This window comes from Solanum tuberosum, unplaced genomic scaffold (assembly GCF_000226075.1).
Source record: "Solanum tuberosum cultivar DM 1-3 516 R44 unplaced genomic scaffold, SolTub_3.0 scf00161, whole genome shotgun sequence".
NCBI lineage: Eukaryota > Viridiplantae > Streptophyta > Magnoliopsida > Solanales > Solanaceae > Solanum > Solanum tuberosum.
In genome coordinates this window covers 1,190,536-1,203,120 of record NW_006239086.1, presented here as the reverse complement: position 1 = coordinate 1,203,120, position 12,585 = coordinate 1,190,536, and the positions used below count along the sequence as shown (strand labels likewise).

General features: G+C 37.2%; 1 protein-coding gene across 1 annotated transcript; it reads right to left on the bottom strand.

Moving 5' to 3' along the window:
• Positions 1-739: 739 nt before the first annotated feature.
• On the bottom strand, positions 740-10,318 carry LOC107061723 (uncharacterized). Its single transcript, XM_015311495.1, has 2 exons — positions 9,877-10,318; positions 740-783 (listed from the first exon to the last, which is right to left on the bottom strand). Exons 1-2 carry the CDS (start codon positions 10,316-10,318, stop codon positions 740-742), a joined length of 486 nt encoding a protein of 161 aa, XP_015166981.1.
• Between the last annotated feature and the right edge of the window lie 2,267 nt (positions 10,319-12,585).

Sequence of the window (12,585 nt, the reverse complement as noted above, 5' to 3'; positions counted from 1 at the left end):
TTCCACCAACCGACCACTAAATATTTTTTGTTTTCCAAAAATAAAAAAATCTATTTTTTCAAAAAATAAATAAATTTATCCCTCCCCAGGTACCCCCCACCCCTCAGGGCTCCCCCCTTCCACCAACCTACCCCTAATTTTTTTTTGTTTTCCAAAAACAAACAAAAAAAATATGGTTTTTCAATTAAGTTTGAAAATTAATTGAATTTTTTAAAATTAATATTAAATTTTTTATTTCTTAGCACAATTAAGAATTTTGAGTGGAAGTGAAAAACTAAGTGATCTATTATGGATTAATATGGATACCCATATTTAATCCATTTTGACCATATTTGTAGAGACTCTTAAAATAGTTTGAAGCTCATAGTTAACCAATTAAAATATGAGTGATCCAAGTCATTAAATATGGGCAAAATGGACTCATTTCATTAATATGGGTTGAAATTGCCACCCCTAAGTACAGCCTCAAGATTACTCAACTTTCCCGTTATGCTCCGGAGATGGTTGTTGATATGAGGAGTAGGATGAGCTTGTTTGTGTCTGGATTGTCTCGTCTGTCAAGCAAAGAGGGTAAGGCTGTGATGTTGATAGGGGATATGGACATAGCAAGGCTTATGATCCATGTGCAGCTGGTTGAGGAAGATAAGCTGAGATATAGAGAAGAGTTCCGGAACAAGAAGGCCAAGACAATAGGTAATGAGTCTGGGCAGCAGAAGGGTAAAGTGAATCGGTAATCTTTTCAGCAAAAGCCAACTGGACCTGCTCCATCATCTGGTAGTGCACCTGCACTAAGGAACAAAAGTCAGTTTAAGAATTAGAATACTCAAAACTTTAGAGCTAGACCTGTACAATCTCAAGGTAGTAAGGCACAAAGAGGTAATTGGACTCCTGCATGTGCTAAGTGTGGTAGGAAGCACCCCAGGAGCGTGTCGTGATGGCTCCACTGGTTGCTTCAAGTGTGGTCAGAATGGTCACTTCATGGAGAGTGCCCTAAGAACAGGCAGGTTAGTGGTAATGGGGGCAATAGAGCCCAATTTTCTTCAGTGGCTCCACCAGACATAGTTGCACCTAGATGAGCTACTTCAGGAACATGCGAAGGAGTAAACCGTCTGTATGTTATCACCAATCGTCAAGAATAAGAGAGTTCACCAGATGTCGTCACTGGTATGATCAAAGTCTTTACTTTTGATGTTTATGCTTTACTTGATCTTGGTGCGAGTCTATCTTTTGTGACTTCATATATTGCTATGAGGTTCGATATTATTCCCAAAAAACTTCTTGAGCCCTTCAGTGTTTCCACACCTGTTGGTGAGTCTATTCTAGCTAAGAGAGTTTATCGTGATTGTGTCATTTCTTTCAATCACAAGGACACTATGATTTAGTTGAGCTAGATATGGTGGATTTTGATGTTATTCTAGGCATGGACTGGCTTCATGCTTGTTATGCCTCAGTTGATTGTAGGATTCAAGTAGTAAAGTTCTAGTTTTCTAATGAGCCAGGTTTTGAGTGGATGAGTAGTTCAGCGGTGCCTAAGAGTCGTTTCATTTAGTACCTTAAGGCCAGAAATTTAGTTTCCAAGGGGTGCGTCTATCACTTAGTCCGAGATAATGACTCTAGGGTTGAGACACCACTTATTCAGTCAGTTCCAGTTGTGAGTGAGTTTCCGGAGGTCTTTCCAGATGATCTTCCCGGAGTCCCTCCTGAGAGAGAAATAGACTTCGGTATAGATATTCTTCCTGAAACTCGTCCTATCTCTATTCTTCCATATAGAATGGCTCTAGCAGAGTTGAAAGAGTTAACATAGCAGTTGAAATATCTTCTTGATAAAGGTTTCATTCAACCACGTGTCGCACTTTGGGGCGCTCCAGTCTTATTTGTGAGGAAGAAAGATGGTTCACTTAGGATGTGTATTGATTACTGCTAATTGAACAAGGTTACCATAAAGAATAAGTATCCTCTTCTGAGAATTGATGATCTTTACGATCAACTTCAGGGTGCCACTTGTTTTTTCTAAGATAGACCTTAGATCTGGTTATCATCAGTTGAGAGTAAGAGAAAACGACATTCCTAAGACAATATTCAGGACCCGCTATGGTCATTATGAGTTTCTAGTCATGTCTTTTGGTTTGACTAATTCTCCTGCAGCGTTCATGGACCTTATGAATCTCGTGTTTAAGCCTTATCTTGATATGTTTGTTACTGTATTCATTGATGACATCCTAATTTATTCGAGGAATGAGGAAGATCATGCTAGTCATCTTAGAGTAGTTCTCCAAACTCTAAAGGATAAGGAGTTGTATGCCTAATTTTCCAAGTGCGAATTTTGGCTTGAGTCTGTGGCATTCATAAGCCACATTGTTTCTGGTGATGGGATTCGAGTTGACACTCATATTAGGAGTTTCTTGGGATTGGATGGTTATTATAGGAGGTTTGTTAAGGGGTTCTCATCTATTTTATCCCCGTTGACTAAGTTGACTCAGAAGACAACAAGATTTAGTGGTCTGAAGCTTGTGAGAAGAGCTTTGAGGAATTGAAAATGCGGTTGACTACTGCCCAGTGTTGACCTTACTGGAGGGTACACAAGGCATTGTTTAGTATTGTGATGCATCCAAAGTTGGACTGAGTAGTGTATTAATGCAGAATGACAGGGTTATATCTTATGCCTCAAGACAACTTAAAATTCATGGGAAGAATTACCCAACCTATGATCTAGAGTTGGTTGTGGTAATGTTTGCTTTGAAAATATGGCGTCACTATCTTTATGGTGTTCATGTATATGTGTTCATCGATCAAAAGAGTCTTCATTATGTATTCAGTTAGAAAGAGCTTAATCTCAGACAAATGAAGTAGTTAGAGTTACTCAAGGATTATGACATGAGAATTCTCTATCACTAAGGTAAGGCTAAGGTTGTTGTTGATGCTTTGAGCAGGTTATCTATGGGCAGTACTTCCCATGTTGAGGAGGACAAGAAAGAATTAGCCAAAGATGTGCACAGACTTGCACGGATAGGAGTTCAGTTAATGGATTCCAATGAAGGAAGAGTTGTGGTGATGAATGGGGATGAATCATCACTAGTGTCCGAAGTAAAAGAGAAATAGGACCAAGACCTTGTTTATCTTGAATTGAAAGCAGATGTTCATAAGAAGAAAGTGAATGGCTTTTGAACAAGGGGGAGATGGTGTGTTGAGGTGTCAAGGTAGATTGTGTGTACCAAAGGTGGATGAACTTCAAGAGAGGATAATAGATGAAGCTGTTAGGTCCAGATACTCTATCCATCTGGGTTCCACAAAGATGTATCATGACTTGAGAGAAGTCTATTGGTGGAGTAGTATGAAGAGGTGTATTGCAGAGTTCGTTGCTAAGTGCCCGAATTGCCAACAAGTCAAGGTAGAGCACCAGAGGCCCGGTGGTATGGCTCAGAACATAGATCTTCCGAAATAGAAGTGGGAGATGGTTAATATGGATTTCATTACTGGGTTGTCGCGGTCTCGGAGGCAACATGATTCTATTTAGGTGATTGTTGATCGGATGACTAAATCAGCCAATTTCTTACTGGTAAAGACTACCTATTTAGCAGAGAATTATGCCAGATTATATATTTAAGAGAAAGTCAGACTTCATGGAGTTTCGGTGTCCATCATTCATATAGAGGTGCGCAATTCACCACACAATTATGGAAGTCTTTCCATAAAGATTTGGGTTCCAAGGTAAATTTGAGTACTGCTTTTCATCCTAAGACGCAGAGCGTACAATTCAAACTTTAGAGAATATGTTGAGGGCGTGTGTGATCGATTTTAAGGACAATTGGGATGATCACTTACCTCTCATTGAGTTTGCTTACAACAATAATTATCACTCTAGCATCCAGATGGCTTCTAATGGTGCTCTTTATGGGAGAAGATGTAGATCTCCTTTTGGATGGTTTGAGGTTGGCGAGGCTGGGTTGATAGGACCAGACTTGGTTCATCAATCTATGGAGAAAGTGAAGACTATTGAAGAAAGGTTGAAAACAACGTAGAGTCGTCAGAAGTCCTATACCGATGTTAGGAGAAGAGACTTGGAGTTTGAGGTGGACGATTAGGTTTATTTGAAGGTTTCACCCATGAAGTGTATTATGAAGTTTGGCAAGAAGGAGAAGCTTAGTCCCCGGTATATTGGTCCTTACAAGATATCCAAGAGGATCGGCAATGTAGCCTATGAGTTGGAGCTATTGCCAGAGTTAGCAGCAGTTCATCCAATATTCCACATTTCAATGTTGAAGAAGTGCATGGGCGATCCTTACCTGATTATACCTACTAAAAATATTTGTATTAAGGACAACCTATCTTATGAGGATATTCCCGTTGAGATACTTGATCGTTAGGTTCTCAAGTTGAGAACCAAGGAGGTAGCATCGGTCAAGGTCTTATTGAGGAATCAGTTTGTTAAGGAAGCTACTTCGGAGGTTGGGGAGGGAATGAAGAAGAGATACCCATATTTCTTTGAGTTCAGAGAAACTCCAAATCAAGGTACTAATTCTTTTCTTGGTACTTTTTAAGTTGATATATTGTGTTGATTTGCATGTTGAGTGTTTGAGTTGGGTGTTCGATGGTACCACCCTTAGTTCTACTTATATAAATCTCAATCGAGGATACCACTTGCAGTCCCAGAGTTGTTTGGTTCTTCGTTGATGCCACTTGCAGTCCCAGAGTTATTTGGTGAGCCTCCATGCTTTCGGAGGATCCCTAGTTTATTTTCATTATTTTAGTTTTGTTAGGATGAACGGGGGTCTTGTACCGACATCCCTCATAGTATTAGAGGCTTCATAGAAAGTAGTAGTTGATGCGTCTTTTCCATTTTCATTTTGTTAATCTTTAAGACTCGAGTTTACCCTTGTGGCCAGTTTGAATATTTTTAAAATGTTCTAAGTTAATCATCTTGAGACTTGAGTTAAAGCATTTTGTTATGAGTTGAGTTAATTTTGAGTTCTTATATTTATGAGTAAGTCTTCCGTTCAGTATTGAGCCAGACCAAGGATTCGCTTGGGAATCAACAATGGTTCTCGAGTGCCAGTCACATCCATGGTTTAGGCTCAGGGCGTGACAAATATGTTATTGTGGTTATTGAATTGTGAAAGAAATCTGGTGATATGATAACATTTGTTGAGGTGAAATTTGTGATGTTTCTATACATGGTTTGTTGTTATGGAGTGAGAACTGTTAGGTTGAGTTTATTGACTCTTGCAGGTTGTAGTTATGGAAGTTTGGATGATGTCGTAGGAGTACTTTTGTTCAATATTGCTTTAATTATTGTTGTTAGGTTTCCTTGCTTAGTACCGTTGTTGTTCGGTACTCACTCATTTGCTTTTATACTTACGTAGGTTATGAGCCCGAATCATCATGATTACTCTTTCTTCTCTTCTACGACCGAGGCTTATCATTGGAGCTTGCGAGGTAATTGTTTTCATTTCGGCGGACACCTGTTACTCTTTTATTGTGTTCTTATTTTGTTCTAGAAATAAAAATATTCAGACTTGTATTTATTTTGAAATCTATTTTAATACATTAGAGACTTGTACACATGGCACCAAGTTTTTGGGGTACATTGTGTTATGATATGTACTTTTGCGTTATTAATGTTATGTTAGTTCTATATTATGTTTTACTTCCGCATTTATTTCTTTCGTTGGGTTTCAGATTGACCTATCTAAATGGAATAAGACAGGTGCCATCACACCCATTTTTGGATCGTGATATTAATGCAAATTGAAGAATCTAATTAAACACTTAGTTTGAAGGATCATTGAATATTGTCTCACTAGTTAAAAAGTGCAATCACATGTATCTAAACATGAAATACACCATATATGGGCAGTGCTTCTCATGTTGAGGAGGACGAGAAAGAATTAGCCAAAGATGTGCACATACTTGCACAGATAAGAGTCCGGTTAATGGATTCCAATGAAGGAGGAGTGGTGGTGATGAATGGGGATGAATCATCACTAGTGTCTGAAGTAAAAGATAAATAAGACCAAGACCTTGTTTTGCTTGAACTGATGTCAAATGTTCATAAAAAGAAAGTGATGGCTTTTGAACAAGGGGGAGGTGGTGTGTTGAGGTATCAAGGTAGATTGTGAGTTCCAAAGGTGGATGAACTTCAAGAGAGGATAATAGATAAAGCTCATAGGTCCAGATACTCTATCCATCTGGGTTCCACAAAGATGTATCATGACTTGAGAGAAGTCTATTGGTGGAGTAGTATGAAGAAGTGTATTGCAGAGTTCGTTGCTAAGTGCCCGAATTGCCAACAAGTCAAGGTAGAGCACTAGAGGCCCGATGGTATGGCTCAGCACATAGATCTTCTGGAATGGAAGTGGGAGATGGTCAATATGGATTTCATTACTGGGTTGTCGCGGTCGCGGATGCAACATGATTCTATTTAGGTGATTGTAGATCGGATGACTAAATCAGCCAATTTCTTACTGGTAAAGACTACCTATTCAGCAGAGAATTATGCCAGATTATATATTTAAGAGAAAGTCAGACCTCATGGAGTTTCGGTGTCCATCATTCATATAGAAGTGCGCAATTCACCACACAATTATGGAAGTATTTCCATAAAGGTTTGGGTTCCAAGGTAAATTTGAGTACTGCTTTTCATCCTAAGACGCAGAGCGTACAATTCAAACTTTAGAGAATATGTTGAGGGCGTGTGTGATCGATTTTAAGGACAATTGGGATGATCACTTACCTCTCATTGAGTTTGCTTACAATAATAATTATCACTCTAGCATCCAGATGGCTTCTAATGGTGCTCTTTATGGGAGAAGATGTAGACCTCCTTTTGGATGGTTTGAGGTTGGCGAGGCTGGGTTGATAGGACCAGACTTGGTTCATCAATCTATGGAGAAAGTGAAGACTATTGAAGAAAGGTTGAAAACAACGTAGAGTCGTCAGAAGTCCTATACCGATGTTAGGAGAAGAGACTTGGAGTTTGAGGTGGACGATTGGGTTTATTTGAAGGTTTCACCCATGAAGTGTATTATGAAGTTTGGCAAGAAGGAGAAGCTTAGTCCCCGGTATATTGGTCCTCATAGGATATCCAAGAGGATCGGCAATGTAGCCTATGAGTTGGAGCTACTGCCAGCGTTAGCAGCAGTTCATCCAATATTCCACATTTCAATGTTGAAGAAGTGTATGGGCGATCCTTACCTTATTATACCTACTAAAAATATTTGTATTAAGGATAATCTATCTTATGAGGATATTCTCGTTGAGATACTTGATCGTCAGGTTCTCAAGTTGAGAACCAAGGAGGTAGCATCAGTCAAGGTCTTATGGAGGAATCCGTTTGGTAAGGAAGCTACTTGGGAGGCTGGGGAGGGAATGAAGCAGAGATACCCACATCTCTTTGAGTCCGGAGAAACTCCAAATCAAGGTACTAATTCTTTTCTTGGTACTTTTTAAGTTGATAAGTTGTGTTGATTTGCATGTTGAGTGTTTGAGTTGGGTGTTCGATGGTACCACCCTTTGTTCTACTTAGATAAATCTCATTCGAGGATACCACTTACAGTCCCAGAGTTGTTTGGTGCTTCGTTGATACCACTTGCAGTCCCAGAGTTGTTTGGTGAGCCTCCTTGCTTTCGGAGGATCCGTAATTTATTTTCATTATTTTAGTTTTGTTAGGATGATCGGAGGTCTTGTCCTGACATCCCTCATAGTATTAGAGGCTTCATAGAAAGTAGTAGTTGATGCGTCTTTTCCATTTTCATTTTGTTAATCTTTAAGACTTGAGTTGCCCCTTGTGGCCAGTTTGAATATTTGTAAAATGTTCTAAGTTAATCATCTTGAGACTTGAGTCAAAGTGTTTTGTTATGAGTTGAGTTAATTTTGAGTTTTTATATTTATGAGTAAGTCTTCCGCTCAGTATTGAGCCAGACCAAGGGTTCGCTTGGGAATCAACAATGGTTCTTAAGTGTCAGTCGCATCCATGGTTTAGGCTCAGGGCGTGATAAATATGTTATTGTGGTTATTGAATTGTGAAAGAAATGTGGTGATATGATAACGTTTGTTGAGGTAAAATTTGTGATGTTTCTATACATGCTTTGTTGTTATGGAGTGAGAACTGTTAGGTTGAGTTTATTGACTCTTGCAGGTTGTAGTTATGGAGGTTTGGATGATGTTGTAGGAGTACTTGTGTTCAATATTGCTTCAATTAATGTTGTTAGGTTTCCTTGCTTAGTACCGTTGTTGTTCGGTACTCACTCATTTGCTTCTGTACTTCTGTAGGTTATGAGCCCGAATCATCAGGATTACTCTTTCTTCTCTTCTACGACCGAGGCTTATTATTGGAGCTTGCGAGGTAATTGTTTTCATTTCGGCGGACACCTGTTACTCTTTTATTGTGTTCTTATTTTGTTCTAGAAATAAAAATATTCAGACTTGTATTTATTTTGAAATCTATTTTAATACATTAGAGAGTTGTACACATGGCACCAAGTTTTGGGGGTACATTGTGTTATGATATGCACTTTTGCGTTATTAATGTTATGTTAGTTCTGTATTATGTTTTACTTCCGCATTTATTTCTTTCGTTGGGTTTCATATTGACCTGTCTAGATGGAATAAGGCAGGTGCCATCACACCCATTTTTGGATCGTGACATTAATGCAAATTGAAGAATCTAATCAAACACTTAGTTTGCAGGATCATTGAATATTGTCTCACTAGTTAAAAATTGCAATCACATGTATCTAAACATGAAATACACCATATAAAGACACAATCTAAAATCTTACCTTGTTACAGATTCTCCCAACTCTCTTCGGAGAAGAAATCTTCACAAGAATCTTCAAAGGAACTTTAATGAATCCCGTCGGTCAAAAGTGAACAATTATATGATACTCCCTCCTTCCACTTTTACTTGTCACTTATTTCTAAAATAGATTTACATTTTTACTTATCACTTTTGACATACCAAGAAAATGACAATTATTTTTTCATGGTTTATCCTTAACATTAAATAATATTCTCCAAATCATTTTCCAAGTGTTAATACTAAACATCAATATAATAAGGATATTGTGGTAAAATACATATATCAATAATGATTTTCTTAATGGGTGTGTCAAGTAAAACAGTGACAAGTAAAAATGAACAAAGGGATTATTAATTAAAGTAAATTTCTGAACATATCTTGCAAAAAATTAAAATGTCATATATATAATGAATTATTTCAAAGAAGAATACAAGAGAAGATCAAATTGTTAAAAGAAAAAAGTTGGAATAATGATAGGTTTAAATATTGCAAAGCATGCTTCCATTTTATTTTTATTTTTTAAAATAAATAAAAAGTTAAACTTTTGTTGTTAACGCACAATTACTCTAGCGTGGAAAGCATTTTCACAATCCCTTCCTTATTACTAAGTCGTCAATCAGTTTTGTTAGGGGTTTCACAAGTTAATAAACATACATATTTATTTAATTTTCTAATACAAATACAGATTTTACGAAAAAGTTATTGGATTCGTCTGAAATGTCGAACTTAAAGAGATTAGGAACTATCTGATTCATTTGGATGGTGAATGGTTGCATGAGTAAATACATACTCCCTCTGTCCACTTTTATTTGTCATGTTGCGCTTTTCGAAAGTCAATTTGAATAATTTTTAAAGTTAAATTAGATTATGTTAATTCGATATTTTTTTAAAAAAAATTAGATATCCAAAAACTATACGAAAAGTACTATAAGTTGCAATTTTTTGCATATCAATATGATGAAAATATACATCGTAAAATATTGGTCAAAGTTCTTATTGTTTGACTCTAAAAAAGGAAACCATGACAATTAATTGTGGACGGAGGGAGTACCAAGCAACAAATATATATAAGAGAAGACCAGATACAACTAAAATGACCAAGGAAGTAACTGCAAGTATGGTAGATTTAGCTCCACATGACAACAACCCTAGTTTAATCTCAATCACATTCAACATTGAAACCATCAGAAACAAACACCCCATCACTGAGGAAATAGCAGTCATGAGCATTCCAGTCCTCAAAAGTCTACGATTAACGTGAACGCTGAATCCATCACCGACTTCTGCACTGCTGAGAAGGCTGATAGAGAGCTTTAAGGCTTGTGCGACCAGTGATGAGAGAAGGAGGAAACTGAAAGAAAGAACTTCAAAGACAACAAGATGTTTCAAGGTTAAGATTCCAGGCTGACAACTTTGGCGGGTGTTGAGAGTTTTTTTACCGGGAGATGCAAATGATAGGCCCACGAAGATGGCTAAGGTGAAGAGGGAGTTTACGTTTATGACTCCGTCGAGTGCTGTCATGGCTACGTTGCTACTTTTATCATGACTAGATGATGATGATGTTAGGTTCCTTCAAACAATATGTCACACCAAAATATTGTCACAACACAAGTATTTCACCAAAACATGTAAAGAATAATATTATGAAGGTATTTTACCGTGCATTTGACATGGTTGATGCTTGATTATTTGCAGAATTCTCACTTACTGTCGGGATATTTTGTTGAAAGTCTCTCCTAGCCCCTACATGTTTTTATACATATGTTTCCTTGAAATGGAGGTAAAGTATTAATTTGCATGAGCCAGCTGGAAAGAGCATGATTTAGCTCTGTGATACTTGGGAAAAGCCAAATTTAAAAGCAAACTGGAGTGAATTGGAATTAAAGAAATTATTCTTCAGAAAAGTAGCTAGAGTGATACTTTTATATAGTTATATTTGTTGTGGAATGCTCATACTATCAATGAACCTTATGAAATAGCTCAATGCGTACCACTTAATAGTACATCAAAAACATGTGTCAAAGTTTTGACCGACGAATCATATCTTGGGGATTGAAACAGAATGCTTGAAAGTTGGAAAATTTTAGGGCAAACAACTCAAATCTCACTAGTTTAGGGGCTAATTACTTATCTTTCTGTGAGGTTTGATATTATAATTTCTACCATATTTCGATTCTCCGATACATGCTAAGCAAATACATCAAAGTATGTGCATCTAAATATGAAATATTGTAAACTGAAATGCAATAATTTAGGAGCAAGTTATGTTGGACAAAATGATAATTACACTCAGAATAATGTCCAAACTAAATAGCAATAGGAAGAGAGTAACAACGACACCAAATATTAAAATGGGCTAAATATGATACCCAAGTAAGTAATACAATAATATTGATGAAAAACTTGGTAGTGTCAAAAGACTACTACTAAACACTCTTTTATTTCTTACAACTCACAGTAATATTACTTCCACACTATTTTCTCACAAACTAAGAAATAGCTTGTGGATTACTCTCTCTACTCTCTATTGCTTCTCTATTTTTGGTGTGTCCTTACAAATGAGCATAGGTGCTCTATTTATAAGAAAAATTATGCCCATTTGATGTCACTAATGACATCAATGAACACTAACAATTCAAACTTGTAGGTAAACAACTTTTAAGCTTTTTGACATTGTTGCAATTTTTGCAGCAATGGAAGACTAATGTTGTTTGCCTAATGCAACAAACGATGGCTTATATATATATATGGACCCCACAAATCTCTCCCTTAATTTTGATTTTTCTTTTTTATTTTCAGGCTTGATCTCAATCTCTGAAAATCTTCAAACTTAAGAGGCTTTGTAAAGATATCCGCAATTTGATCATGAGATTTCACATACTTGAGCTCTACCTCTTTCTTGGCAATGCATTCTCGGATAAAGTGATACCTCGTGTCTATGTGCTTGCTCCGATCATGATACACTGGATTCTTTACAAGTCCTTGCGCAAATTTGTTATCAACACAAATCATTGTGGCTTCAATTTGCGGCAAATTGAGTTCCTTCAACAATCTCCTCAACCAAATAGCATGACACGTACATGATGTCGCTGCCACGTATTCAGCTTCACAAGTTGAGAGAGTAACAATTGATTGTTTCTTTGAACTCCAAGAAATAACACAATCATCCAAGAAAAACACAAAACCCGATGTGCTTTTTCTATCATCAACATCTCCCGCATAATCACTATCACAATATCCCACAAGATTAAAATCATCAGAAGAAGAATAAAATAGTCCAAGGTCGATCGTACCTTTTAGGTAACGTAAAATTCTTCTAGCGATCTTCAAGTAAGTGGAGGTGGGAGTTTCCATGAAGCGACTTACTATTCCAACTACAAAGAGTATATCTGGTCCCATACATGTCAAGTACCTCAGACTTCCTACGAGACTTTTGAACAGAGTGGAGTCCACCTTTTCTCCATCATCAAACTTTGACAATTTTGTTCCACTTTCCATTGGACTGTTCACAGGGTTGCAATCGAACATATTAAACTTCTTCAAAATCTCTTTTGTATAACTTTCTTGAGATATGAAGATTCCTTCCTCCGTTTGCTTCACTTCTAGGCCCAAGTAATATGACATGAGCCCTATGTCCGTCATCTCAAACTCAAAGGACATAACTTTCTTAAAAGCTTCAAATAAAATTGGGTTGTTACCCTTTAGAATCAGATCATCAGCATACAGACAAACAAGCAGAATATCTCCATTAGTATGAACTTTAATGTAAAGAGCATATTCATGGAGAC

What these genes read in the sequence shown, in the direction of transcription:
- LOC107061723 (XM_015311495.1), bottom strand. Translation starts at nt 10,318, where the DNA reads ATGACAGCACTCGACGGAGTCATAAACGTAAACTCCCTCTTCACCTTA. An exon ending in GGTCATTTTAGTTGTATCTG is followed by an intron (nt 784 to 9,876) that starts GTCTTCTCTTAT and finishes TCCTTAGTGCAG; the next exon opens with GTGCACTACCAGATGATGGA.